This window comes from Melopsittacus undulatus, chromosome 3 (genome assembly GCF_012275295.1).
Source record: "Melopsittacus undulatus isolate bMelUnd1 chromosome 3, bMelUnd1.mat.Z, whole genome shotgun sequence".
Lineage (NCBI taxonomy): Eukaryota > Metazoa > Chordata > Aves > Psittaciformes > Psittaculidae > Melopsittacus > Melopsittacus undulatus.
In genome coordinates this window covers 116,030,487-116,058,474 of record NC_047529.1, presented here as the reverse complement: position 1 = coordinate 116,058,474, position 27,988 = coordinate 116,030,487, and the positions used below count along the sequence as shown (strand labels likewise).

The window sequence follows — 27,988 nt, the reverse complement described above, 5'->3', positions numbered from 1 at the left end:
CGCGGTGGCATGGACCGCGGCGCGGGGCGCGTCCCCGGCACGGCCGGGACCGGGACGAGCGGAGCCGGGCTGGGGCTCCCGGGGAGAGGCAGCAGCAGTGAGGCTGGGTGGGAGGGAGCCCACTGTTAGGGACAGGCCGGCGCAGAGCCCAGCGTCCTCTGCACGCACATAACACACATATATATATATATATACATAGGTAATATATAGAGGGCTCGGGCGGCGGCGAGGCCGCTGAGCGCCTCCCGACAGCGGTCCCCGGGCTCGGGCATGGCGGTGTGGCCATGACGGGCGCGGCGGCCGTCGGCGGTGGTCCCGGGAGGACCCGCCGGGCGGCGGGCGGCAAGGACGGGGGCCGGTCGCGGAGCGCCCAGCCGCGGGCGGCGGGCGGCGGCGGCGGCTCGGAGGAGGAGGAGCAGGAGCAGCAGCGGGACGGCGGATCCCTCTTCCTGGTGAACAAGAGCGGCTTCCCCATGGATGGGCAGACCTGGGAGCGGATGTGGGGCCACGTGGAGCGGGTGCACCCCGACGGCAGTGCCGTGGCAGCGGCCATCCGGAGCGCCGCCCACCTGGCTCGGGTAAGGAGAAGCCCCTGGTCCCCTGCTCAAAGAGCGAGCCCAAAGCCGAGCATAGCGCAGCGGTCTGGGGGTGCCGAGGGGCCGGGAGGGAGGGGGTGAGGCCTCACGTCCCCTGCCCGCTTCAAGCGGCAGCAAGGGGAAAGCTGGAGCATCAGCTGTTGAGGAGCATGTAGGGCACGGGGACGTGTGCTGCGGGATGCTTCAGAGCTGGAGTTGGTGTCTTGGGAAACTAGGAGGAAAGAATTACTATCTGTTTTTGTCTTGGAGAAGGCAGAAAACGAGTTAAATCTTCAAGGATTGAATGAAGCGTTTTGTGCAATTTAAAGCACCTTTGCTCATTTAGGACACGGGCATTCCCTAAAACACAGCTTTGCGCCTGAAATGTAATAGTGGATTTAAAACTCAGGCGTTTTATTTCCAGTACGTGGAAAAATTCCAAGCGCTTTTTGTCTTGTGTGTTCTTCTGTACAAGCTCCAAACAGCTCTGCCTGACCCAAGCTAGCAAATAAAACGTTGCCTGCTGGTGTTCCAAGGCTTCCCACCGCTGTGCCACATCACACCTCACAATGCCTTTAAGGCTGTTGGCTTTGGCAGACTTTGAGCTCGATTCACTCCTCCCACCAAGAGGAGCTGACCACTGAAGTGGACTTTGATTCATACCCCACTCTCTCTGCATGCTGGGGTGAGGTGTTTGCGCTGGTGTTGTTGTGGTCCAGGTTGTCGATGCTGTGTGTGCTTGTTCTTTACGTGGGGCAGAAGGGAAATAGTCTGTGCACAGATAAGCTGGAAGTGTGCTGAGTAGGGCTGTGTTGTGAGGGCGCTTGTTAAAGAAGATGCAAGCTGAAAAGGCCTTTCATCTCTCTTCTGCAATGTTTTAGTTCTGCCTAAGTGCAAACGCTCTCTCTCTGTTCCCCTGCTTCCCTCCTGCTGGCACAAGCCTTTGTTTGGATGGGGGAACATAGCCAGCTAAAGAATAATCTGTTTACACTGGGTTTGTTTGCAGTTCCTTGATGTGGTTTATCTCATGCTTGCACAAGTGCTTGGGGTAGAAATGAAGGGGTAGGGAGAGGGCAGAATTTCTTATTTCAGCAGCATGACCAGCTTACACTATACCAAATGGCCTGTAGATCTGTTTGGTTTTAAGAGACAGTAAAGAATATACTGGACTTGACTTCCTTGCCTTCCTTCCCAGCTCCAAAGCATGTAACTTTTACTGGTGGTACCCCTAGTGAGTGACAAAGCATCTGGTGAGAGACATACCAGTGGCTCCAGTGGGCCGGCATCCTGTGATTGACTTCTTCACAGTGATTAACTCCTTCAAGGGCAAAAGGACCTGGTGTCCCCTCTGATTGATGAGCTCTTGCTGGAATAGGCTGAGACCTCTGGGGTTGGAGGGTAGTTTGGCCTTATTATGAGCTAACACAGCTCAGGTGAGCAAATTAAGGCTGGGAGCAGGTTTGTTTGCTACTAAAGGGCAGTGGGTTCCTAATGTGATGGTAACTTCTGGGTCAGAGTAGGAATGTGAGGGGGGAGTTGTTCCTTAAATGATGGTACAGCCTTTTTTAACTGGGTATGTGGCACTCTGCAGAAGACCTGAAAAGCACTGACTGGGAGTGAGGAGAGGAGCTTGAGCCTGCCAGGAGATGGTTGTAATCCGCTTGCACTGGTAGTTGGTGGAGGCTGAGTGGTGCATGCAACTGCTCCATTTTTGCTTCTGATCTGTTCTTAATCCCTGGTGATGGGAGAGAGTTTTCATCCCCTCCCCAGGAAGCTCTAATCATCTTGGTATTAGCCTCTGTGATCGTACACACAGGATGATAAGTGGCTGCTTAGTGCATTGGTGGGGCTGTCCTTACTGGAACAAATGCAAACTGCAGGGTGCATCTCTCTTGGGATGCTTGCTTGTCTGCAAGTTTTGGACCTGTGGGGTCCTTTGGTTGCACCCTCCACCTCTGACTTTTGGCTTAAGCTCTGGGAAGGGTGCAAACTTGTGTTTGGAAGGGCTGTTCAATCCTTTACATGGTTTGCGATCTTGGAGATGGTTGTGGATCTTAATGAAGCTCAGAGCAGGTCTAACCTGCCAGCTTTATCCTTGCTGGGTAGCAGTGTGCTTGGAGGGTGAGCTGGCAGAAAATGACTTTCTGGTCATAAAATGAGACAGAGCGGGCTTGAGCAGGATGACTTTGACACAGGATGTCTGCGGTGAGCTGGGACCAAGGGGTTTCTGGCTGTAGGACAACAGCCTCCAGCTCTGCCACGAGGTTTTGCACTGCAGCAGCTCTGCTGTCTCTGGAGCTGCTGCTTGAAATCCTGATACAGGTTCAAGGTCTCCTGTCTGCCTGGTCTCTGGATCTCACTTGTTCTGTAGTGCTGTGTCTGCGTTTCCTCTTGGCGGCTCCTGGCTGCTGTGCTGGGATGCACACGGGTATCTGCAGCCGGTGGCAGCAGCAACATTGTGCTCTCGTTTGCTTGTGGGTGCCCAGGCTTCTGCTCTGTGCTGGGTGCCCAGGGTTGCTGCTCCTGCAGCCAGGATGAGGAATGTGGGGGGGAGGAAATGGGGTTTGTGTTTGGAGGCGGTGGGAGTAGTGGGTGGCCTGTCCTTGGTGGTGGGACCGTGCTGTGTACTGCCTGGCTGGCCTGGAAAGAGGAGGGCAGTGCATGGGAGAGGAGTGATGGCTGCTTCTGCCCCATTGCCTGAGATCTGGAGGGGCTTGGACCACCTGTCTTAACAGACAGGTGATGGGATATGCATCAGCTGTAGGGAAACCATGGTTAATCATAGAATCACAGATTGGTTTGTGTTGGAAAGGACCTTAAAGCTCATTCAGCTCTAACCCCTGCCACAGGCAGGGACCCCTTCCACTGGAGCAGGTTGCTCCAAGCCCCTGTGTCCAACCTGGCCTTGAACACTGCCAGGGATGGGGCAGCCACAGATTCTCTGGGCACCCTGTGCCAGCGCCTCAGCACCCTCACAGGGAACAGCTTCTGCCTTAGATCTAACCTGAACTTGCCCTGGTTCACTCTGAACCCATCACCCCTTGTCCTATGGCTGCAGTCCCTGATGAAGAGTCCCTCTCCAGCATCCTTGTAGCCCCCTTCAGACACTGGAAGCTGCTATGAGGTCTCCACACAGCTTCTCTTCTCCAGGCTGAACAGCCCCAATGTTTCACAGTCTTACCCCTAAAATTCAGGGGACTTGTGACAAGGCTGTGCCCCTTTTCTGCATGGTTACAGGCTCAGGAGCCACGTAACTGTGGGGATTAAACATGGGTTGAGGGCTTCTTAAAGTGCTTAGGCACAAGCAGATGTCTGATGGGATTTGGGAAAAATCCCATTACGTTGCCAGTCTATATCTTTAAGTGTCTTAATATCATTAAATATCTGGGTCCCAGGCGATGCTCTGGGTCTGACACGCTCCTGCCCAGCAAGCGTGCTGCTGACACGGAGCAGATGGGGAATTATGCAGCCCGGGATCCGTGTCTCCTTTTATCTTGATCGAGGAAGGCAGGAATTAGACTTGAAAGGTCTTGGGGGAGGGAGGACAGCAGAGCCAGCGCTGGAGACTCTGCTCACCCCCATTGCCCTGTGCTGGAGGGGGGACATGGGAAGCATTGGCCTGCCCATGTAGGGTGGTGTTGGAGGGATGTGGTTGGGACCTGCCGATGTCTCTCCATGGTGGCAGGGATGGGGCTGTCTGTGTGCATGGGCAGCCCCTGTTGTCAGCAGGATGCCGGAGTTCACACGGGGTTTAAGCCATCTGTGCTGCTGCATTGCGTCTCATGAAGCACATGCCACTGCCCAAGTAAATCACTTACCTGCTCTGCGGGGAGCAGCTACTGTCTAACCTCTTTATCTTCTCTTTTGTGTCCAGCCCTCAGTGCCTCCCGTGCCAAACTACAAGCTCTCCATGTCAATCCCAGAATGGCTCCAGGCAATACAGACCTACATGAAGATGCTGCAGTATCCTTCTCCAGCATGCCGTCTCCAGAGATAAGGCTGGCTTGTGTCCAGCATGAATTAACAGGGACTTTGCTGGTCAGGAGAGCTTGGGGATCATTTAGGGGTGAGAGGATGCCTCAGGATTTGTTTTAGCACCTGAAGCAGTGAACTTGTCACCACAATTCTTTGGGAGATGTAATTAACTTTAAATGATGCTGAAGAATCTTAAGTGACGTTGGTGGGAGTAGAAATGCTTTGTGAAGCTGGTTTATGAGGATGTTATGATCGGATTGTGATGCCTGGAAAAGCAATGTGGCATCTTGTCGTAAAGCAGCTAAAGGAGAGGTGGTGTTGTGACAAACCCTTCCTGCCTCTGCCCTGGCAGCCCCTGCGGGCTCCCTGAGTACTGCCTGCGTGCTCAGCTTGCAGGGGATGCTTGTCATTGGGGTGGGGGCACAAGCCCTAACCATGAGGTGGGCAGGCTTGCCTGTGACACAGGAACTGACCAAAGCAATCCCCCCTTCCCAATATCGAGCTTTGCTTGGGGGTTCATCAGAGGTGTACTCATCTGTCTGCCCCATGCCTAAAACCTGACTGTTTCCATTGCTGATAGGTAATACTGGAGGAGGCAGTTGCTGCCCCAGATGCTGCTCTTCCCTCTGTTTTCACAGATTCACAGGATCAAATGGGTTGGAAAAGCCCTTTAAGCTCACCCAGTCCAACCATTCCCAGCCCTGCCAAGGCCACCCCTGCCCCATGGCACTGAGGCCTCGTCTCCACGGGGTGTGAACACTTGCATGGCCGGTGCCTGCAGCCCTGCCCTGGGCAGCCTGTTCCAATGCCTGAGCACCCTGTGGGGCAGGAATTGTTCCTCAGCTCCATCTAAACCTGCCCTGGTGCAGCTTGAGGCCGTTTCCTCTTGTCCTTGTTTCCCTTTTTCCTAAACTGCTGTTTTATGTGTATCCATGTGTGTGTGTGGGGAAGCAGGGGGATGAGGAATGAATGTCAAGTCCTGGTAAGGATTAAGAAGGGATATGGGTGGCAGCTGGAAGAGCATCCAAAAATAGCAGCCTGCTGGGGAATAGTGGTTGGGATCAAGGCAACAGCAGGGGCTGGAGCCGCAGCAGCTGCCTAGGGAATGGTTTTGGAATCCTTCACTCTGCCACGTAGCAGGAGCAGACCTTAGGCATGGGGTTTGCATCAGTGTTCAGAAGAGATTCAGAGTGGGCTGCAGAAACAGGGTCTGGGCTTCCTTTGCGGGCTAAAAGAAGCTGTATGCTTTGTTCAGTGCACTCTGAAAGGACCTCATGAACTAGGGTTTGAAGGGAAAACCTTTCTGGAGACCTGAACTATAATTGTAATCACTTCAGAGCATCCTGGTGTGAGCTGTGGTTTTTATTCAGACCATGGTTATACAGCCAGCAGCTGGGCTATTTATGCCTCACAGGGTACCCTTTGCCTCCATGAGGTCGCCTGTTTCTGGCCTGGTATCACCAGCACTATTTTACTGGTGGGGATATTCTTGTGGGGATGTTGGGAAACAGGCTGGGAACAGATTCACTGGAAAAATAACCTTGCAAAAGTGCCTGGGTGATGGGCTTTTAATTTATTTGTAATTATATCTTTTTGAGGTGGAGATGGTGCTTTGGTCATGTTTTTACTGGCCAGATCAGTTTCCTGATCTGATATACTGAAACAGGGCAAGTTCAGGTTAGATCTAAGGCAGAAGCTGTTCCCTGTGAGGGTGCTGAGGCGCTGGCACAGGGTGCCCAGAGAAGCTGTGGCTGCCCCATCCCTGGCAGTGCTCAAGGCCAGGTTGGACACAGGGGCTTGGAGCAGCTGCTCCAGTGGAAGGGGTCCCTGCCCGTGGCAGGGGCTGGAGCTGGATGAGCTTTAAGGTCCCTTCCAACCCAAACCATTCCATGATTCTGTTACCACTTGAACAGCTCTGCTCAAGGAGCTGGGAAGTGGCTGCTTTTGGTGATGCTACACTGCATGGTAGCTTGCACTCCTAATCAAGTGGTGCTGAGGTTTGGTTCATGGGTGACTGCTGGCATCCTCTCTAATGAACTTTTCTCCTACCCTCGTAGTGTTAACTAGTGTTCTTGAGGTGCACTTAGCTGGTTATTTCCATTTCAAGTGCATTGTATAGACAATGATTTATAATTCCTAGGGGTAAATGGATGTACCTGCTGTGCTTTTGGTTTACAGGTCATGCAGGAGCTGTGTGGCTGATGGAGTTATAAAATCTTATGAAGGAAATAGGTTCTTTCAGACCATAAGTTATATTGGTTGGTTTGAGTAGACTATAAAAGCTTTCTCTCACCTAAATGTGAGATTGTATGTGTCAAACTTGTAACCTAATATTTGGTGGGACCCTGAAGTGCCAAATGTGTTGTCTCAGAGAAACAACCTTTTTGCTTGACTCCACCTAATACCAGTTAATGTCATATGAAAAGACAAGTGAATAATTGCTTTATTTCACATGTGAGGTTTTCGGTTCTTAGAGTCAGTGTCTTTTAGTGCTTGTTTCACGTTTCAACAGGAAATCAGACCTGCAGCTCCCCTCATGAGCACTGCTGTGTCATTGTTTAACCATGCAAGTTACTTTCCTTTAACAGACAAAACTCAGATACAATCACACAGGAACACAGTTCTTCGAGATTAGAAAAACCAGACCTCTGAGTGGGTAAGTGTCTGTGCCCTTGTCCCACCTCACTCCAGCTCAGCACCATGGCATGAGAGGCCAAACCCACTTCTTGCTTGCTGGTGTTCATACCAGCTGAGCATCCCTTCTCTTGCAGTTGTCCTTGGCCATTTGTTCTCCTGCTGCCAGGCTGGTTTCCATCAGAGCTGGAAAATCATCCATACCTGCAAGTGTGTTTTTCTGGGAGGGGTGTTCACTTATAAGGAATCTGCTTCCAGCGTGGTGACAACAGGCGCCTTGTGCGAGGTGACAGGCGCTGCTTCTGTGACGTGAAAGGTCTCGCTTGCTCCAAGACACAGTTTGTATTTGCAAGTTAATCAGGCAAGATGCTGAGCGCCTCCAGTTGCTCTCAAAGCTGAGGCTGTTCCCAGAGCTGTGATTTATTGGTATTAAACCTATTGCTTATAATACAACAGCTCAAAGCTAATGACAGTATTGCAGGATCTTTGGCAGCCTCTCTTCAAGAGCAGTGGCCGGACACAAAGAAACTGAGCACTAGATGGAAATTGAATATTCATAAATCCATGCAAAAGTGTCTTAAAGCAGCTGGGGCATATTAATGAGGTTTTCTATTATGGAGTGAGGTCTGGATATTAGAGATTTACTGTCAGCATTGCTGTGATGCATGAGAAAATCAAAATGCTTGGCTGGGCTTGGAAGGAAGAGCCTAAGTTATCTATAGGAACTTACAATGTTAAGAGACACAGGCTTGCTTTAATTCAGTATTTACAGTCTCTCTTAAGGAGAAGTCACTGTTAGCTGCCAACCTGCTTCTAGGCTGCCAGGCACCTTGTGGGTTTGTCTAGGCTACAGATAATGCTTTTGAAAGCACGATGCTTGTGTTGGTTGTAGCAGTGTGAGGCAGGGTGGTAGAGATGGGATCCTGCAAACTGTGTGTGGTGTTCCTGTTGTACTGGCAAACTGTGTCTGAAAACGTGTCCGTGTTTAACCTTGGCCGAGTTTGTTGTATTTGCACACACCCCAGGTTTACAGGTGTAGTGACATCCATCATAGGAGTGCTTTGCTAATAGAGAATACAGGTATCCTGACCCAGGATGGTGTCCTTCACACAGGCTTAGTAATGTGCCCTTTTGCTGTAGGTAGGTAAAGGGCACTCTGTGGAGTTCAGCTCCGCATTTAAGTGTTTCAGACCCTGATAGGGCTGGTTTTCCTTTTCCCATACAGGATTCTGCTGGCAAAACCTGTATTACAGTACAAGTGGCTTGATAAAGAAATGGTACCTTTAATTGAAATGGGCATTCTTGAAAACTTCCAAGCTTGGATCATGTAAGAGCTTTAAGAGGAAAAAAAATGTATTTCACTAATGAGTGTGAATTCAATACCAACAAGCTTTCATTACTGGCTTTACAAGGAGCAATAAGCCCTCTGCAAGCTTCTGTTCTAGCATGCAGGCGTGAACCACAAGGAACAAATACCGTTGTCCCCCACAGGGTATCTGGGGAGGGTGTAGATAGATGCAGTGTTGTGCTGCTCCCTCCTGTGCCAGCTATCAGTGGGACCTCTGAAGCAAAACCTGATGTTTGGGGGCTTTGAGGAGCTGTAACGCAGCTCAGAAGCTGCTCTGTGAAGATGGAGACACATTCAGTGACTGCAGATATAATGGGTAATCAATTGTAATAAGAGTGTGATAGAAGCAGTCACGTGGGAACGATGCAACCAAAGAACAGTAAAGGGGGGACAGAAAATAACCCTGTTTCAACACACCATGTTATTAAGGAACCCTAATGGGGCTCTAAAGGAAAATGGGCTCGTACCATTTGCAGACAATAGACTGCAGAAAGCATTTGAACATCTGCTGCTCTCTCGCACAGAGGGAGAACGTAACAGATATGGTGCTATGTTCAGCATGTGGGAGAAGTGCTTTTAACACTGAAACAATCAGGTTTTGGGAAGAATCACAAGAGCAGTAGCTGCTCTCTTGTTTTATCTCCTGTTGGTGCCTTTTCACTTCTCTCTTGCCTTCATTGGGAAGAAGAAAACTGCTATGAGCCTTAGAAAAACTTGGGAGAGGAGGATTTCATGGACCTCATGTGAGTGCAGGGGGCTGGGGAAGGGGAAGGTTGTTGAAAACGTGCTAGAGGATCTCACTAACAGGAATTTTATCGGAGCCTGGGTATTAATTCTTCTCTCTCCTCCCCTTCAGTCTTCATTCACAAGTTTAACCATGCAGACCTTCTGGTCATGATTACCAGCTGAGACAGAGGTAGGAGTGAAACAAAGCAGGGACAGGACAAGTCAAAGGGTAATTGTAAGGAGTTATTTTCAGGTGAGCTGGATGCTCTGTCATCTGTCCTAGATCACCTTGAGAGCTGACAAGAAACCTCCTAACCATTAATACTTCCCTTAGAGACTGTGGTGAGGATGGGTGCTCTTGTTGGAGACTGGGGAAGGCAAAGATACCACTCTCAAAAAAGGGAAAGGATAAATCTAGGGGCTTTCTGAGTTCATTTGCAGTGTCAGGGTAAGTGATAGGCATTGTGGATTTAATTTGGCACAGCTTGTTTCTGATACTTCCCTTCTGTGACGATATAAGAGCTTTTGTCAATCCAGGAAGAAGATGTGGATGTGGTAATTCATTGCTATAGTATGGCTTTGGGCAGCCTCCAGGCAAGGCAGGGTCCTTGAGTCTAAATAAAACTGTTGAACATACGGCCATAAGGTGAGAAGCAGCACCTAGCAGGTGGTACTTAAGCAATAGCTTACTCTTGCCTAGCAGAGTTTGTCTGTTGAGGTCTTGCAATCTCTGTCCCAGGTCAATGTTTTTCCATTAGTGGTATGGGCAGTGGTACTGTTTGCTAATAGATGTGCTTTGTGGTCCAGGCTGGACAAGGTGACAAGAGGAGGAGCTGCGTGGAGACCTCAGAGCAGCTTCCAGTGTCTGAAGGGGGCTACAGGGATGCTGGAGAGGGACTCTTGCATGTGATACTTCTCTGGTTGAAGACAGGGCTTTGCAGTGGTGACTGCTGCGACCAGCACTGAGGAGCTGCTGTGGGGGATGAAGGCCCCTGTTGTGCACCCTGTCTGGAGCTGTTCCGTGCTCCTGCAGTGGGGTTTCTGTGGCTGGTGGTGAGTGTGGAGGATGCAGGCTTGCACTAATCTGTCTCCTGTGCTGCAGGCAGAGTGTAAAGGCAGTTGTTTGCAAATGAAAAGGTAATTTCCAACTTGGAAAAATGGGACACGGAATAGCTGTGACAGGCTGTAATAGCAGTGAAAGCTGTATTGCCACTACACTCGGTGCGAGGCTTAAAATGCATGAGGTAGGTAAATTAGAAAGTGGGAAAAAAACAGATCTTAATGGTTTTGGATACATATTTCCATCATTGTCTAATACAAATATTTTTATCATTTAATGTGATGTTTCGTTAGAGTAGGGATCTGTTTACAAAGCTCTTCTCATGGAAAATACATGGTTAGGGAGGACTTCAAACTAGAAGTCATCCTTTGCTTGGATTTTTAGCTGCTTTTTTGTTTGTGTGATTGAATATTTCTCAGTCTCCTTCCAGTATTTCTTTATACTGTCCAGGATATCAGGATGCCCTTGTGGAAGGGGATAGGGTACCTGATCGGTTGTTAGTCTGGCGTGACAGCTTTCACAGCTGAGCTGAGATTAGATCACTTGTTTCTTGTCACAGTGTTGTTCTTGTCACATAACTCTACTCCAAAGGCAGAGTCTGGATTGTAACTGAACCTTGTGAATTTGTGAGATCTTGGGCATCAGCAGAGCTTTTGTTACAGTCTGTAGTGATGCTCATGGAGTGGCTGGGAGAGGCAGCGGGGACTGCATTCTTCCAACCCATCTCCAGGGGCCACAATACACTGGGAGGCCAAACACCCTTTTCTTTTAATACCTCTTTTTTTCCAGTCCCCCTACAGAAGTCAACAGGGCTCTGGCAAGTTGCTGAAGAGGAGAATCAAGTTCACCTGTGTTCTTATCTCTGTGGACCCTTTGATTCCTGCCAACTGCTCTAACTGGAAGGACTGAAAACTGCTTTTGTTTCTGTCCTAGGTTAATGGAGACAGCAAAAGAAATGACCAGGGAGTCTTTACCTATCAAATGCCTTGAAGCAGTTATCCTGGGGATGTATCCTTTCATATGCCTGTGACTTTTCCCACCGCAGTGCTGTTTAATGTATGTCCTTGTCAGATGGTATTTGAGATGGTTGCAAGCCAAAGGTGAGTGCCAGCAGCTCGGGGAACTGCTGTGGTACTGATCAACAAGTGGCCACATTGGCTGGGCTTACTGGTAGGAGCTTGGATGTCCTGTGCCCAGCCCACGAGTGTCATGCTCTGCCTGTGCCAACCTGGCCTCCTGCCCTGGTAATCTGTGTGATGTCAGGATCTGACCCAAGGTGCCCAGATAAGTATCTGTCTACACAATCCCTATTTTCTTTGTTAGTATATTGCTGCTGTTTATGGTTGGAGCTTGGTAATACCTGAGGTTCACAGGTTCTGTCCTGTCTGGTGTTTACACAGCAAAGCCATGTTAGTCTTTGTCTTTCAGCCCTGTATTTTGTGCAGAAACGTATGTGTATTATCACAGACTGGTTTGGGTTGGAAAGGACCTTAAAGCTCATCCAGCTCCAACCCCTGCCACGGGCAGGGACCCCTTCCACTGGAGCAGCTGCTCCAAGCCCCTGTGTCCAACCTGGCCTTGAACACTGCCAGGGATGGGGCAGCCACAGCTTCTCTGGGCACCCTGTGCCAGCGCCTCAGCACCCTCACAGAGAACAGCTTCTGCCTTAGATCTAGCTTAAATCAATCCTCTTCTAGTTTGAAGCCATTCAGTTAAACATTTAAGCTTTACCTTAAAGTAATACTTGCTTCCTATTCAGTCTCAGAAAAAAACCCAAGAATATTTTCCTTTAGAGACTAACTTGCTTCCTGACCCGTTTGTGCTGTCACTGATAAATCAACCTGCATCATCCTAAAGCTCTACAGGAGGGCAAGGCAGGGTTACAGGAATAATTGTATGCTGGATATGTCATGCCACAAGTGATTCAGTGTGACTTAAACCAAAAACCATCCCAAAATAAACCCCAAAGCAAATCAGCTTCTGGCATATATCCCTGTGGCGTTTTGCTTGCTGCTGCTGCCCCCTCTCGTGGGTGAAAGACCTGGCAGAGCCTCACAGGTAGTGCCCAGTGTGGATTCAGTCATAGAATCACAGAATGGTTTGGGTTGGAAGGGACCTTAAGATCATCCCATTCCAACTCCCTGCCATGGGCAAGGATGCCTCACACCAGACCGTGTCACACAAGGCTCTGTCTAACCTGGCCTTGGATACTGCCAGGGACTGACTTCATGAGAAGGGGTGGCTGCTGTGGGGTGGGAAAGGGACATAGGCTAAGCAAGAGTGTCCTGTCTGAGACTTGGGGCCAGATGTAATCCCTGCTGCACTAGAAGGTCTTCAGGGTGCACTGGGTGCTGCTTTGCAGCTATGCTTCAAGTACACCAGGGATAAGCTTCAGGTCTGAGTCTGAAAGGTGGCTTTGGTTGACAGGGTCTGCATGCAGCTACAGGGGTGTGGGTCCTGGGGCTTGCCTCAGCAAGAGACTTAAACCAGTGCCCTTCAGAAGCAGAAATGATGTCAGTTGATGTGTGGTGCATACACTTGTGTCAGGACTGTTTCCCAAACTATATGGGGGCGGAAGGGATGGAGGAAATAATCCCTGGGTAGAGTTGATGCTGCTCTGCATGCAGTGTGGCTTCTGGGGCTGTATTTCTAGCAATGGCCTGGTTATTCCACGTACATGGTGTACAGATGAAAGTATTCATTCTGACCTGAAAGTTTTGACTGTTTTATCTTCATTTGGAAAGGGATTTGTTCAGCTTGCCTCAAACCTGACTTTTGTTCATTTTCTTTGAGGGGAAGAGCAGTAGTTGAAAGTTATGGTTTATGCTCTTTGGTGTCATCTGGAGTTTCTTCAGACTTTCAGGATTTGGATGAATCTGTCTCTAGGGGCTAAAAGTGGGTTGTTTGCTTTGTAAATTGAGAAGGCTTAGACCTGTCCCATACCTTTCCCTGCCTTGCTATACCTTCTACTTGCTGTCTCCTGTGTGAGAACAGGGACTGTCTGCTGGGATGCTGGTCCAGTAACGGATGTGTAGAAGTTTAGAAGACCCATGCAGTATAAAACCTAAATACTGTACTTGAGCTTTGGGTACACAGAGTGTAGCAGTGGTGACTGAAGGTGCCTTCTGAATACGTGTGCTTTGGAAGTGGTTGGTATAAAGCCTGTGCAGAACATCCTGGTGTTCTCATATGGGTATTTGGAAGGCATCTTTGTAACTTCCCGTGGGCAAGTTTGCTGGTTTTTCTCAAGCTGTGAGATTCTGATCTTCCACATTGCCCTCTGGATGCAGGCACGGTGAGGCCAGCACTGTGACTTGCTTCCCAAGCTCAGGCAGTGCCAGATGAGAGGTGCGCTTACCATCTCCTGAGTGTCAAACCAATGTCTTCACATACGCCTGAGCTGAGCATCCCTGTGTGCATGTATGTTAACCTCTGGTTCCCTTCTCCCTCCCTGGAGATAAGGTGCTTATAATCTGTGTGCTGGCAGGCTTTGCTGTGTTGCTTGGATACTGGAAAGAGCACAGCCTGCTACAGCAGACCCTTGGTGTGAGCCTGCATTCACAGACTGACTGGTGCAGAGCAGCTTAGCAAGATGTCATTTTAATTGAGCTGCTTGCTGGTTCATGCAATTGCCTTTTGCTGAGTGACTTCTTGTAGAGCACCTCTGTAATCCCTCTTGGTGCAGAATTCAGTTTTGCATAATTGCCTTTGCACTAGATCTTAAGGCATTTTTATAGGGCAATGACTTAAAATACCTGCAGCACCCTCTGCACACACCAAGGAAGCAGCTGAACCAGATGACTGAAAGCTGGTACAGATCTTGCAGTGTTATTTTGCAGCAGTCTGCTCTGTGTAGCTGTCTGAACTGGCTTGATGTGTGTCTGCTGTCAGTGCCTAACCCAAGGCAATCCTGCTGTTCTCCCTAAGGGCATTTCCCAGTTCAGTTGTAAATCAGCTGAGTAATGGTGTGTGCAGCCCGTTCTTTCTGAGCAAGGATGCAAAGGGTTGTGCTCAGGAAAGGGAATAGTGAACCAAAACATGCCAAGGGAATTTTATCCATGCTCTGTTCACTTCCTTAAAGTGGGGAGGACAAAATAGCAGAGGGGGAGAGGGAAGAGGCACAGTGCATCCATCCCTTAGGGAGTTTCACAGAGCATGTCTGTTGGGTGAGCACAACTCACTCCTGTTGCCTTCAGCATGCTTCTCCCAGTTCATATGAGGTAGTGCAGTGTATTAGACCACCGCCTGTCCAATAATACCATTAAATGAGGCAGAGAAGTGCTGCAGGAGGGAGAAGTTGTTTAATAGGTTCTGCACTATCACTTCTGTGCATTTAATCAGAGGATGATGTCTATCACCACTGGAGACCTGGGCCCGTCCTGCTCCTCCTGCCTAGCAGGTACATCTCTGGGCTCAGCACTAGTGTTTTTGGTAAAGAGGAGTTTCTTGCAGTCACTGCAGGATACTGTGGTCCCCACAGTGCCCCTCGGCCTCCTGCAGGCTTGTCCACAGCTCGAGCCACTTGCTAACTGCATTACTGGCAAGGAGGATCCTGCTGAATATCTGCAGCCCCTCTGGTAGCTGGGAGGAGCTGGTGTGTTTCAAGCTGCTGTGAGCTCTGCAGGGCCTGGCAGCAGTCTTACCTTTGGGCTTTTCTGCTATGGGGCTCAGAGGAGCCCATGTCCCCTGCCCTTGGGGTCCCTGTTGGCACTGCAGGTATGGCTCTCCTCACCAATGCTAGCACTGCCTGTCAGCTTGGCCAAGGCACCAGGTTGCTTTCCCCCAGCTGAACTGTTGAAGCTGGTGTAGACACAGATGGGCTGAGGTCCTTGCAGCGTGTCCCTCACCTCCTGGTTCAGCTGCTGCAGTTCCTAGTGATGGTGGGAAAGCTGCTGGTGGTGAGTTACCTGAGCTCTTTAGCCATGGGGAGCCAGAGGCTGCCTGGTGGGTGCTGTCAGCTGCTAAGACCTAGTGCCAGAACTGTTTGAAGCCTGGAGCCACACAGCTGCTGCATGGAAAGATCCTCCTCTGGTTATCTATTAATAAGAAAGAACAAAGGCAGGAGAGAGCACTTGTTCTGAAAGTTGCTGCTGGCAAATAAATAAGGTGAAGGGCTTCAGGCCTCTCTCCTGGCTGGGAGCTGCTCCATGCTCTGCAGTGGGGGCACCTGTGTAGGGAAAGGTATGCACTGTGGGAGGAAGATGCTGAGACTTCTTTGTGGGATCTTTTTGATTTTAGAGCTCACTAGGAGATGGGAGAGTTAAAAAACCCAACCCCACACCACAGAAAGGCATTGATTGAGTTGTTGTGTGAGTGCACAGCTTCAAAGGGAACCCATTCAGATCACAGAATGGTTTGAGTTTGGAAATAACTTAAGATCTTCAAGCCTTTTGCCAAAGGCAGGGACTCCTTCCACTGGAGCAGCTGCTCCAAGCCCCTGTGTCCAACCTGGCCTTGAGCACTGCCAGGGATGGGGCAGCCACAGCTTCTCTGGGCACCCTCAGCACCCCCACAGGGAAGAACTCCTGCCTTAGATCAGATTTAGATCTCCAAGTCTTGCTTGTATTTGCATCTGGGATCTGAATCTCTCCAGGTATCCAAGCTTCATGGGCCTGGCTGCTGAAGGCAACTGTGAGAAGTTCAACCTGTGGCTCAGAGGATGCTTCTGTTGACTTGCAGGTCTGTAGGAGCTGCATGCTGGCAATGGGAAGTGTGTCCCTTTCTGCAGGCTGTCAGCAGTACTGGTGTGCTAAAGGAAGCCTGCTGGTTAACAGAGCCACGCTGGTTCACCCAAAGGGCTGCTATCTCCAAACATGTTGGATGTTTTGGGTCCATTTCTTCTCACATTCCTTTGACCTGAACCTGTCACTTTCAAAATCAGTCTCCTGGGGTTAAGGGGACAGAATTCATTGCCTAATACACAGATCCCTGGTTGGCATGTGTTAATGTCTCTGTGGGGTGAGAGAACTGAGGTTGAAGGGCTAGTATGAGGCTGCAGAAGAGCAGGGTTTAGAACCTGCAAGGGATGAGGACATGCTGTACCAGTCCATTCCTGGGAGACCCTGCTGGAGCTCCAGGTATTGTCCTTCTATGTTGCCTGGTTGTGGGGGAAGAGGAGGGATACCTGGGCAAGACGTGGCCAGCCCAAAGGTTGGTGTCCCTCTTGTGTGATCTCCAAGGCGATCAGCATCTCTCAGTGCTGTTTTTCTGCTGCTTTGATGTACAGGAAGACCCAGGATCAGGAGGCCACAGAGCTTCTGTTTGCAGCTGCTTTTGCCCTCTCCTGCTCTGTGCTGCTTCTCTATTGTGACATGTAATTTACTCCCTGACTCTCCATCCTGGGGTCATAGTCCCAGCTCAAAAGTGTGATTACAGCTGCGGTGTTGCTGTGTCGCTGCCTTTTGTTTGCCACAATACAGCTCTCCTTGGGCAGAGCAGAAAGGAGAAGAAATAATAATGATGCATGGATGGAGAGGAAGATCTGACATCCCTTTCCAGCCCATTTGCTGTGTATTTCATCTCGGGTGGGGACTCTCATTAACTAGTCACTCAGCAGAAGCAACCTGTACCTAAAGGTTAATTTCCACAGTGGTTGTTGCTGGGTTATTTGATATTGGGCAATTTCTGCCCTCAAAAGATTCTTTTACTCCTACTTAGTATTTAATGAGATTAAATTGCAACTTCTCCGAGACCTGGTGGCAGATGTGTGTATGTGTGGCAGGTGGCCACCAAAGCTTTGTGTGTGGACTTAATAGAAAGGCACTCAGGGAGCAGAGAGAAAACCCTTTCATAATGAGGGAGAAAAATAGTGGTGATGTTTGAAAGCTTCATAGGTGTTAATAAAAGATACTGCTTTTTCAGTTGCACAGAATGATAAATACAATGGGCTTCTGCAAGAAGCTGCCTATAGGGCACAAATTATTGTAACATGACTTTGATGTACGTGGGATGGTCCTTTAAGCCCTGGAGCAAGGTGACCTTTTAAATAGGGTGACTGTGGGCTGAGTTCTCCAGTTGATATAATGGTGCTGGGCCCCATTCTGACCTTGCAGTGTATTTATAATCTTTCATTCCACTGGTGTTTTTCTCTTGGGGAAGCTAGTCCTAATGCAGCAGTGACCCAGCAAGACCACTGAGGGCAAAAGAGCTACTTCTGTGTCAGTGTAGTTGATGTAGACCCCCTGTATGAAGACAGGCTGAGAATACTGGTGCTGCTCAGCCTGGAGAAGAGAAGCTGCGTGGAGACCTCAGAGCAGCTTCCAGTGTCTGAAGGGGGCTACAAGGATGCTGGAGAGGGACTCTTCATCAGGGACTGCAGCCATAGGACAAGGGGTGATGGGTTCAGACTGAAACAGGGCAAGTTCAGGTTAGATCTAAGGCAGAAGCTGTTCCCTGTGAGGGTGCTGAGGCGCTGGCACAGGGTGCCCAGAGAAGCTGTGGCTGCCCCATCCCTGGCAGTGCTCAAGGTCAGGTTGGACACAGGGGCTTGGAGCAACCTGCTTTAGTGTGAAGTGTCCCTGCCCATGGCAGGGGCTGGAACTGGGTGAGCTTTAAGCTCCTTTCCAACCCAAACCAGTGATTCTGTATCAGGGTGAGGTTTGATGGTCGCTGCAGGGTGTTTGTGTTGGTGTGGTGGGGCAGCAGATGGGCAGAGGTGGGCACACGTGGCCATGGCTGGGCGAGGAGCTGTGTGCATGCGTGGAGGTCTGCACTCTGCGCTTCACGCTTGTCCAGACTTGCTGCCATATAGATAGTGAAGTGTAGCATGGGCTGGGTTCATAGTGTTGTCCATTCCTATATCCTCTAATACGTGTTCTTCTGACTGCTAACACTGATGACATGTAGCACTGAGCACAATGAAATGTGTTTGACGTTGAGCTGAAAAGCTTCCCTGTGGCTGTTCTGAGAGATTATTTTTATCTTGCACTTTGGGGTTTTTTCTGCGCAGAGGTTTAACTCCTTGACCTCAGAGTCTGGGCAGCTCCTGAATCTCTTTATAGCTGCTTTTTGTGCTCACCTGGAGGGCTAAAGTTTGAATATGTGAAATTCAACAAGTGTGAGGTGGGTGTGAAAATGTGTTGGAGACAGATGAGAGCCACTGGCTGCTTTTCCTGCACCCCTGTAGAGAGAAGAGGTGAACTGCGGGGTTCAGGCTGTGGGTCAGCATCCCAGGGAGCTGCTCTGCTGGTGAGGTGGGGCTTCAGGCTGGGCAGGACTAGAACCAAGCCCAAGTTGTGCTTTAGGGTATTGGTGCAAAGGCTCTTTGTGTTCTCAGCTTCCCAGCAGCCGTGCTGTGGAGGCAGAGGGGAAGGCTGTCTGCACTAACATCCCAGGTGCCTCAGCTGTGCGGTGGCTCTTGCTCTGCTGCTGTTAAGGACCATCTCTTTGAGCACAGGGCAGGGGAGGAGGGGATGGTCCTCAGAGCAGGACCCTCCTCTGGGCTGTATCCTGCAGCTCCAGCAGGAACTGACCCCACTCTGTTCTTCAGGGATCTTGACATGGTGTAGTGTGGGGTGTCCCTGCCCATGGCAGGGGGTTGGAACAAGATGTTAGTGTCCTTTCCAACCCAAGCCATTCTATGATGCTACGCAGGCAGTGCTGCCCCTCCAGCCAGTGTATTTCATAGTGGCACCACCCTGACTGGCTGCCTTGACTGTGTCTGCCTCTGGGGTTAAAGCAGGTACCTCTGGCTGGAGTAACCCCAGGCTGGAGCATCCCTCCTCCATTCCGTTGGCTGCAGGCAAAGGAACCTGCTCTCCCAGGGGCTGGTGCCAGCATGTGGAGCCAGGATGGACTTCAGCTGTCCAGGGATTAGCATCAGGAAGCCGCATGCAGCATAAGCACTGACGCCTTTAAACCCCCCTGCTTGAGGTTCCTCCTCCCCTGGCACAGGCCAGCAGCTTCCTAAGGAGATGCCCCAGGCCTGCATGTAGCTCCCTGCTGAGATCACCTACCACACTGTTATGGAGCTTGGCCCTGGCCTCTGCACGTGGTGCATTTGGAAAGGCCAGGCAGTGATTCACTCTCTAAAAGTGCTTGGTCCTGACCATGTCTCTGTGCTTATGTAATGAATTATCTGCCTGGGAGCTTCACTTTGTCTGTCTCAGCATGATGGTACAAGGGCAACATGCAGAAACACTCTTGTATGAGTGTGGCCATGCTGAGGGCCTGTTAATGATGGAAAGGCTGACTTGCCCTGGATAGGAATACATTCAGAGTCTTTTGTGCTGGTTGAAATGTGGGAAAATAAGGTGACTCATACCAAGCTCCAGCATGAAATGAAGGGCAGCGCTCTTCCCTTTGGGGGCCATGGGATTTTGATGTTGGGCTCAAATGGGGGAGCTCCCACAGAGCTGGGGAGGGTGGTCTCTCTCCTGGCTTGTTGACCCCAACGCTTGTGGTTTTTGCTTTTCCCCTCCAAGCATGCTTAAGAGCCAGTCCTTTCCCTGCCTGAACCATTGCATCTTATTCTCCAAGCAGGGTTTTGGCAGCGTTGGCTGTTACTGGGCCACAGTAGCAATAAAATGGTGTCTGCAAGAAAGCTTTTGCCCTGGCACTTAAATAAAAGCTGCTAAAGATGTGTAGAGGTGTAACTGTGTGCGCTCCTTGTTGTTGCCTTGACACAGCACACACCAGCTACTTAACCAACGGGCAGCCCTCTGTGGAACGATTCCCCATCAGCTTTAAAACCCACTTCTCAGGGAACTACTTTCATCATGTGGTGCTCGGGATTTACTGCAATGGCCGGTATGGCTCGCTGGGCATGAGCAGGCGATCGGACCTGATGGACAAACCTCTGACTTACCGGACTCTGAGCGACCTCATCTTTGAGTTTGAAGACTCCTATAAAAAGTACTTGCATTCAGTCAAAAAGGTGAAAATCGGCTTATACGTCCCACATGAACCACACAGCTTCCAGCCCATCGAGTGGAAACAGCTCGTCCTCAACGTGTCCAAAATGATGCGCACGGAAGTCAGGAAGGAGCTGGAGAAGTTTGCCAGGGATATGAGGATGAAGGTAGGTCTGTGCACCTTGTGCCAGCCTGCACGGATTGGTTTTGCTCCGTGTCAGCAGGCTGACCGCAGGTTGAGTTAAAGGTGGTATCAGGTGGCTGTGGGTTTGCTTAGATCTGTCTTATAGAATTGCCGAATGGTTTGGGTTGGAAAGGACCTTAAGATCATCCAGCTCCAACCCCCTCCCATGGGCAGGGACACTTCACACTAAAGCAGGTTGCTCCAAGCACCTGTGTCCAACCTGGCCTTGAGCACTGCCAGGGATGGGGCAGCCACAGCTTCTCTGGGCACCCTGTGCCAGCGCCTCAACACCCTCACAGGGAACAGCTTCTGCCTTAGATCTAACCTGAACTTGCCCTGTTTCACTCTGAACCCATCACTCCTTTCCTATTGCTAGTCCCTGAAGAATAGTCCCTCTCAGCATCCTTGGTGGAGTGGCCTTAGTGATTCTCCCACCAGGGTTTAGCATGTTTTCAAGCTCCTATGGCTATTTGTTAGTTCAAGGATCTCCCCTTCAGCCTGGGAAACACTTGAACCCATTGTTGTCACTGGCCATCAAGGTGTTGCCCAGTTTGCTTCTTTCACTGACTCCAAAACCATGGCTGGTGCTGGTGGGATGGGTGGCCTGGTTTCAGGTAGGGATCTCTGCTCTTTACACCTGAGCTGCAAGGGATGCTGTGGCAGAGGCGTATTGGTGGTTGCCTTTCCTTGCAGGGCATGCTGATGGGCTGCACTGCCTGACGTCCACCACCACACTTAAATCACAAAGCAGGTTACATGGGAATGGCCAGGGAAGAGAGTCCCTCACAGGCTGGTTGGTCAGACTGAAGAGCCCAGAGGGAAATGACAGGCACACAGGGCAGGCTGCCAGAGGCATTGGCTGCCCTTGAGGATGAGGGGTGTCCCTGACCATGCTGGCATGGATGAAGAGCTGGTTGTGGCCATGGTGAAGGGGATTTGGTGCCTTTCCAGCCCTCTGCTGGCAGCGGGAGCAGAGCAGGTGTGTTGCTAAGTATGGGGCTGGCTCTTGTGAAGAGGTATGTGGCATCGTGTCCAAGTTATTCCAGGTTCCCTGCCCTCCTGAGGAATGGCTCTGACGCAGCAGCCCTCTGCCTTTCTGGCTCAGGCCCCCTTGCCCTGACCTTACAGTGAGCATTGCCAGTGGCATCGTCCCTATGTCCTGCTGCCACCTCTCCTGAGGGCCAGCTCGTACCATGCTGTCACCTGAAGCACATGTGCTTGGTTACAGGCTTAATGAACGAGGGCTTTTTTCCCCTTTTTCATGTACTTTTAGTACCATCTAGAGAGCAAACAGCTGAAGCAGGCTCAAGCTGAAGAAGCCCATGTGGGCAGATGACCTGCTGAACTTAGTACTTGCTTTTGATAGTGTGGGCTGAGCTGTGACACTGGGCCCAGTCCTTGTAAGTGTCTCAAGGCCAGAACCACAACCCTGAACCCTTGAAGACCCTGTATCTGACTCTTCCCTTGAGTTAATCCAGAATTTGAGCTGATTCCATTGTGGTCTCCAGCTCTGAAGAAAACTGTGTTTGAGAGGTTTTAATTCAGTATTTAGCTGGAAACTGAACTGGTGACACCAACTGATATTTGGGGGGGCCCCTGAACGGCTATCACATGATAACAGCTTTGGGTTCCTCTCAACCTGGGCAGGGTTTGACGGAGCCCCAGGGACTGAAGGCTCTTTGTGTGCCATCCCTGCCACTGTATGAGGCCCTTTATCTTTATTTTCAGTGAATCGTGGCCTTTATTGAAGGCTTCTTCCTTCCCTCCCCCATCTCTTGCAGATCCTGAAACCCTCAAGTGCCCATTCTCCAATGAAAGAGAGATCACGGGGTAAGTCGTTGTCCCCGCGCCGAAGGCAAGCCAGCCCTCAGAGACGGGCCTGCAGGAGAGACAAGTCGTGAGTATCCCTCTCCCGTCGCTGATGGGTGGGAATGGAGGGTCATAGCCTGTTACTTTGCTGTACAAAACCAACTGAGCTCAATGGCACATGGCTGGTGTCTTGGTCACCAGAGAGGCTCCAGAAGCTGCTGATACTGCTGGTGAGAAACTGGGGCTGTTCAGCCTGGAGAAGCTGTGTGGAGACCTCAGAGCAGCTTCCAGTGTCTGAAGGGGGCTACAGGGATGCTGGAGAGGGACTCTTCATCAGGGACTGTAGCCATAGGACAAGGGGTGATGGGTTCAGACTGAACCAGGGCAAGTTCAGGTTAGATCTAAGGCAGAAGCTGTTCCCTGTGAGGGTGCTGAGGCGCTGGCACAGGGTGCCCAGAGGAGCTGTGGCTGCCCCATCCCTGGCAGTGCTCAAGGCCAGGTTGGACACAGGGGCTTGGAGCAGCTGCTCCAGTGGAAGGGGTCCCTGCCCGTGGCAGGGGTTGAAGCTGGATGATCTTAAGCTCCTTTCCAACCCAGCCCATTTATGATTCTATGTCCTGGCATTACTGTGCTTACTGCTCCCCAGTGGCCTCTCTCTGTGGTGTCTATGGAGGCCCCAATGGCCTTTGCTTGGTTCAGTTCTACAGGGGTTGGATGGCTGGGGAAGTGCAAGTGTGGAGTTTGCCTTCTCCAGCCTTTTACTGTGTGCTTCCTGCAAAAATGAATGTAGCCTGGGGGACTTGTAGAGAAGGGAAAGCAGTTTGGTCACATCTAAGGGTGTTCAGACATAGGTATTAGAAACAGGAGGATGGATCTACTAATTGTGGTGTGGTGCCTGCCTGTCATGGTCCCTGGGACAGAAATTGGGATTCTTTGTGAGGAGTCTTTGTACAGAGCTGTTCTGATGGAGTGGTTTTCACTGTGGACTGTCTGATACAGGAATAGTGAAGAAGTAGATCTTTCCTCTTCTTGCCAAAGCATAAACATTACTTACATTGTGTTCTTTGGTTTTAATCAGCTTAAAATACCCAAGACCACTTCCCTCATGTGCCACAGCTAATGGTTTAACTGTGTGGGGAGGGATGGACCAACTGCACGCACTGCCTCTAAATGGATAAAACTGTGCTTCCAGATCACAGGCCTTTTACAGGCACTGGCAATTCTGACTTCCATACCTTAGACGTGGAAGAGTCAAGTTTTAGCTGTCCAGCTTCATGCCAGGAAGCTGACAACTGTGCAAGCCTATGCATAACCCAGATTAGTCACATATTTATGATCATTGCTTTTTAAATAGGCTCCTAGACGACTGTCTCAGCACTTGTTTATTTATTTTCAAGCAGCCAACAAAGACATTAGACTCATCTTCTAAAGATAACTTGAAGATACTTTGGCATTTTACAGCAGCCTTTTATTTTTACATGTGAATTCACACTCGGTCCATGCTGCTGCACCTTGGGCTTCACTGAGAGCTCCTTGTTTAGTGCATGGATAATTATAGTTGTAATGGGCTCGGCTGCTCCTGGCTTCTTCCTCTCCTAGATGTGCGTTGAGGGATGGTTTCATCTTTGGGTTTCTGGTAGTGCTTCTGCAGTGGCTGAAGTGGATCATGATGTGGGGAACAGGAGACTGAGAGCAGGCTCCACACACAAGACCTTCATCTCTGCTTGGGCAGAAGGCATTGCAGCATCTCTGAGCAGGTGGGAGCTCCTATAGCACGTGCTTTGTGACTGTGTGGCAGCCCTGTGGGTCATGCACAGCCTCTCACGGGCCTGGCCAGTACACTCTGAAACAACAGGGGAGTAAAGGAGCTTTTGAGCCTCTAAGCAGAGCCAAGAGGCTGTTCTCTGTTAGAAAAGCTGTGCCAGGGAGAAGAACTGGGTTCCTGCTGTTAAAATGATGCCTCTGTGCAGTGGTGTGGGTGGCCTGAATGCTCACTGTGCCTTTTGCCCCAGCGGGAGGGGTGCTGCAGAGGAGTGTGCTGCTGTGAGGAGCTCCCTGCTGGTGATAAAGCCCTTTCCTTTCCAAAACTGAGATCTGCTGCTTTCTGCAATGGGAAATCTCTAAGACCTGAAGGGAGAAACAGCATCCCCTCTTCAGGGATGAGCTGGATGGCATGTACCAGCACATACAGCGGTTGACACAGGGTGGGAAATATAGGAGGGGAAAACAGGTATTTTCTTCCACATCCTGATAGATTTCCCAAAACTGAGTTGCAGTGAGAGGCCTTTGTGTTACAGAAGAGGAAAGACTTTCAGGCTTGCTAGGCTTTGGGCTGAAATCCTAGCTAAAGAATGGCCGTGCTTATCAGCATTGTGTGTTGTTTCTTTGTGTGTCTCTTACTCACAAGCTGTAATTACAGCTTTTCAGAGCTTGCAAGGGAGGGGGAGAGAAGTGTTTTGCTTTAACAGGAGCTAGCAGGGGCTGTATAACACATTCGTTTGAGAGGCTTCACCTGCTGATGACAAGCTGTTATTACAGCCTGGGGTTTGTCAACAATCAAATCACATGGGCCTGCTGGGAGAAATCTCCCAGTGAAAAAGGTGTGAACTGGAATGGTGAACTGGAATGGTGAACTGGAATGGTGAACTGGAATGATGTCTTTGCTGGATTGTTTCTGAAGGTTAAGGATAGAAGTGGATTTTACAGCCTCAACCCTGTAACTTCCATTTTTTAAGCCTGGAAATACAGCTACAAGGCAGACAGGGTATGTAGCAGGACATAGGTGGCAATGCAATAAGCAGTAGGTGCCTGTCTATAAGACTGGTGTGTAGTCAAATGGCAGCTCGTTGACTGAGCTATGCAACAGTCCATGTGCTCTTAGCCCACAGCTGGTGTGACCCTGCTGGGGTGGCCACCAGGCAGGATGAATACAGAGCATATAGGGTGGTGTCAATCTGGTGAGTCTGAAGCCTTATTGTGTCCCCTTGTCCGTCCTCTGAAGTCCCAAAGCAGGAGGGTGCAGTAAATTGCAAGTGGCTGTGCTGGAACAGTGTTTCATCCTCAACAGAAGCGCTTGGAGCTGGAGGGGTTTGGGAGAGGAAGTTTGGGAGTTTGGAAGGCAGCATCATGCAGCAGCCTGAAGCAATCTCTGCTCCTAAATGTCAGCTCACCAGGTCTATCTCCCTTTAATTTCATACTGAGGCTTAACAGATGCATGAGTGTCATAGCAACACTGGCCCTGTGTGCTTCTGGCCTAATTTAGCTGTTGACAGGAAAAATGTGTTGGTCCATTTTATTAGGATGTGCAATGGGGCAGGAATATGTTGGGGTTATATTATATTAGGATGCATGCAAGATCAGGCAGCTCATGAGTGCTGTGTACCCAGCAGCTATGCACAGCTTATTCACTTCAGGAGATGTGATCTGATGGGCTAGTACAGCAGAGGCCCCTTGCTTCAGAAGAGATGTTTGGCATCAGGTCATGTGCCATCCCAGGAGAACAGGGGCTACCATGCTTCTGCTCCAACAGATCCTTGCCTAATCCTAAAACCTCATGGAGGACAGTCTGCTTGTAGCTACAAGGTAGAGAGTTGTCATGGAATGAAAGCAGGCATGGCGCCATGGGTGTGCAGTGACTCCCCATCCCTCTTGGATAATCAGAGAAGGTAGAACCATCCAGGCAAGCTGTGCTTTAATTAAAACTACATTCTGGCTTTAATTAAAGGGAGGGAGAAGGGGTGGGAAGAGGATCCCTAAATATGAGGGAGGAAGAAAAGACACTGGAAACTTCATAGTGCATCTCTTGCTGGTCTCAGACTCCTACACAAGCTCTGAGGGATGCAGGTTATAATTTGTTTTCTGGCTAGTCAAATCCCATCTGCTCTGAAGGAATAAAGTGGGAAAAATCCAAACTTACAGTGATTTCTTCAGGTGTAATCCCTTCCTGCAGTGACAGAGACCACAGAGGGCTCCCTCACTGCTATGAAGTACCTACAAACACAAGATAGGGTGCAGGGCGGTACTGCAAAGAGAAACCCAGGTTGCACTCAGTGTGTGACTAGGCAGAAGCTGTCCACAGCAGTGGCTCCAGCTCTCAGATGCTGTGCAGATTCTCACAGAGATGTGGTGTTAGCAGCTCTGCTCTTAATAAGAAATAAAAACTAATTGAATGAAAGAATTCAGAACTATTTCTGAGGCTCTGCCACACACATGTATGTATGTGTATGTACGTGAGCTATACATCCCCCCTCTTAGGGCTGCAGCACTGTCAGCCTCGTGTGTGCAAACTCATCTGCATGACGAGCAAAGCTCAAGAGCTGGAAGCCAGATCTGAAGAGCTGTAGGAACACACTGGAGCCATCACCAGCTTCACAGTGTACGACTCAGGCTTTAAGCCATGTTTCTGCAGTGGAGTGCACGTGCTATAGAGTCTATGAGGAGAAATGTATTTTAAACCATGCCTTTCTTTAGGAAAGCAAACATACAGCTTAGTGTGAAAATAGCTGAGAGCCTGGAGTAAGGTCCTGGATTAGACACTTCCATAGACTATACATCAGTAGGATTGTTTCGGTTTGACAGCTTTGCAGGAGCTTTTCCATTGCCTGCTAAATAGGGAGAGACTGATGGCTCAATCTCCAGGTTTCACGTGGACCAGTTGTTGACATACTTTAATGACCTAACAGCGTTCTGCATGTGCATGGGATTACTGCAGTGAATGGCTGGATTGCATCAGAACACAAGATGCCTGGAGACTGCAAGGAGTTCCTCTTGTGTCTTCTGTCTGGAGACCTTATTGCACCTTTCAGTCCTTAAAGGGGGGTCATAAGAAAGGTGGGAGAGACTTTTGAGCAGAGCCTGTTGTGACAGGATGAGGGGTGATGGGTTTAAACTAAAAGAGGGAGATTCAGGCTGGATGTGAGGAAATCTTTACAATAAGGATGGTGAAACAGTGGCACAGGCTGCCCAGAGAGGTGCTGGATGTCTCATCCCTGGAGACATTGCAGGCCAGGCTGGATGTGGTTCTGGGTCAAGTTGAAAATGTCCCTGCTCATTGCAGAGGGTTGGACTGGATGAGCTTTGCAGGTCCCTTACAACTCAAACTGCTCTATGATTCTGTTTGGTGGGCTGCAGCCCTTCACATGGACCTAGCCCAGAGGAAAGGGTGGATTCAGAGCAACAACATGCTGTGGCCATGTGAGAGGCTTTGCCTGTTTGCTCTCGGCTGCTTTCACTTCATTCTAAAACCTGGAGTTATGCCCTGGGGTAGATCCTGGGCAGGATGTGCCTGCTCTTAACTACTAATTTAGGCCCTCTCTCAACTCCGAAGGAGAGGGGCACTCCCAGGACCCCAATATGGGACAGCTTGTTCCTCACAGGTGCTTGGCTTCAGGGGAAGCTCACAGGAGTAGCACAGTCACACCGATTCACCTGACAGATCCAGCAGGATCATGCTTATGATGAGGAAACTGGATCTAGTCAGCCCTGTTTTGAAGTCAGAGGTGGTCACTGCTCTCTGTGCTCCTGCATGGCTGTGTGGGATTACTGGTGAGCAGAACCCTCTTCTCTCCTTTGCCTGCAGGCCTGCGGTGGTGGACAAGAAAGGAGACCTGGCTACGCTCAACGAGGTCGGCTACCAGCTCCGCATCTAACAAAGCCATATGCTGGACAGAGGGCTTCCTGGTGCTTCCCGCTGCACTTTACCTGCACTCCATTGGAAGGAAAAAAGGAATGGGACATTTATGAACTTGTGGACTCCTATGGTGCAAGTTTTACCTAGAAAATACAAGGGGAAGGAATTTCGTTTTGGTGGCAGTATTTATTCTATTT

General features: G+C 50.1%; 1 protein-coding gene across 1 annotated transcript; it reads left to right on the top strand.

Annotated features, from left to right (window-relative positions):
- The first annotated feature begins 6 nt into the window (after positions 1-6).
- On the top strand, positions 7-27,908 carry VASH2 (vasohibin 2). The gene is made up of 7 exons (XM_034061196.1): positions 7-578; positions 4,450-4,538; positions 7,150-7,206; positions 11,252-11,326; positions 19,955-20,336; positions 22,135-22,250; positions 27,741-27,908. The coding sequence occupies exons 1-7, from the start codon at positions 285-287 to the stop codon at positions 27,808-27,810; spliced, it is 1,083 nt and encodes a 360-aa protein (XP_033917087.1). The 5' UTR covers positions 7-284; the 3' UTR covers positions 27,811-27,908.
- The last annotated feature ends 80 nt before the right edge of the window (positions 27,909-27,988 follow it).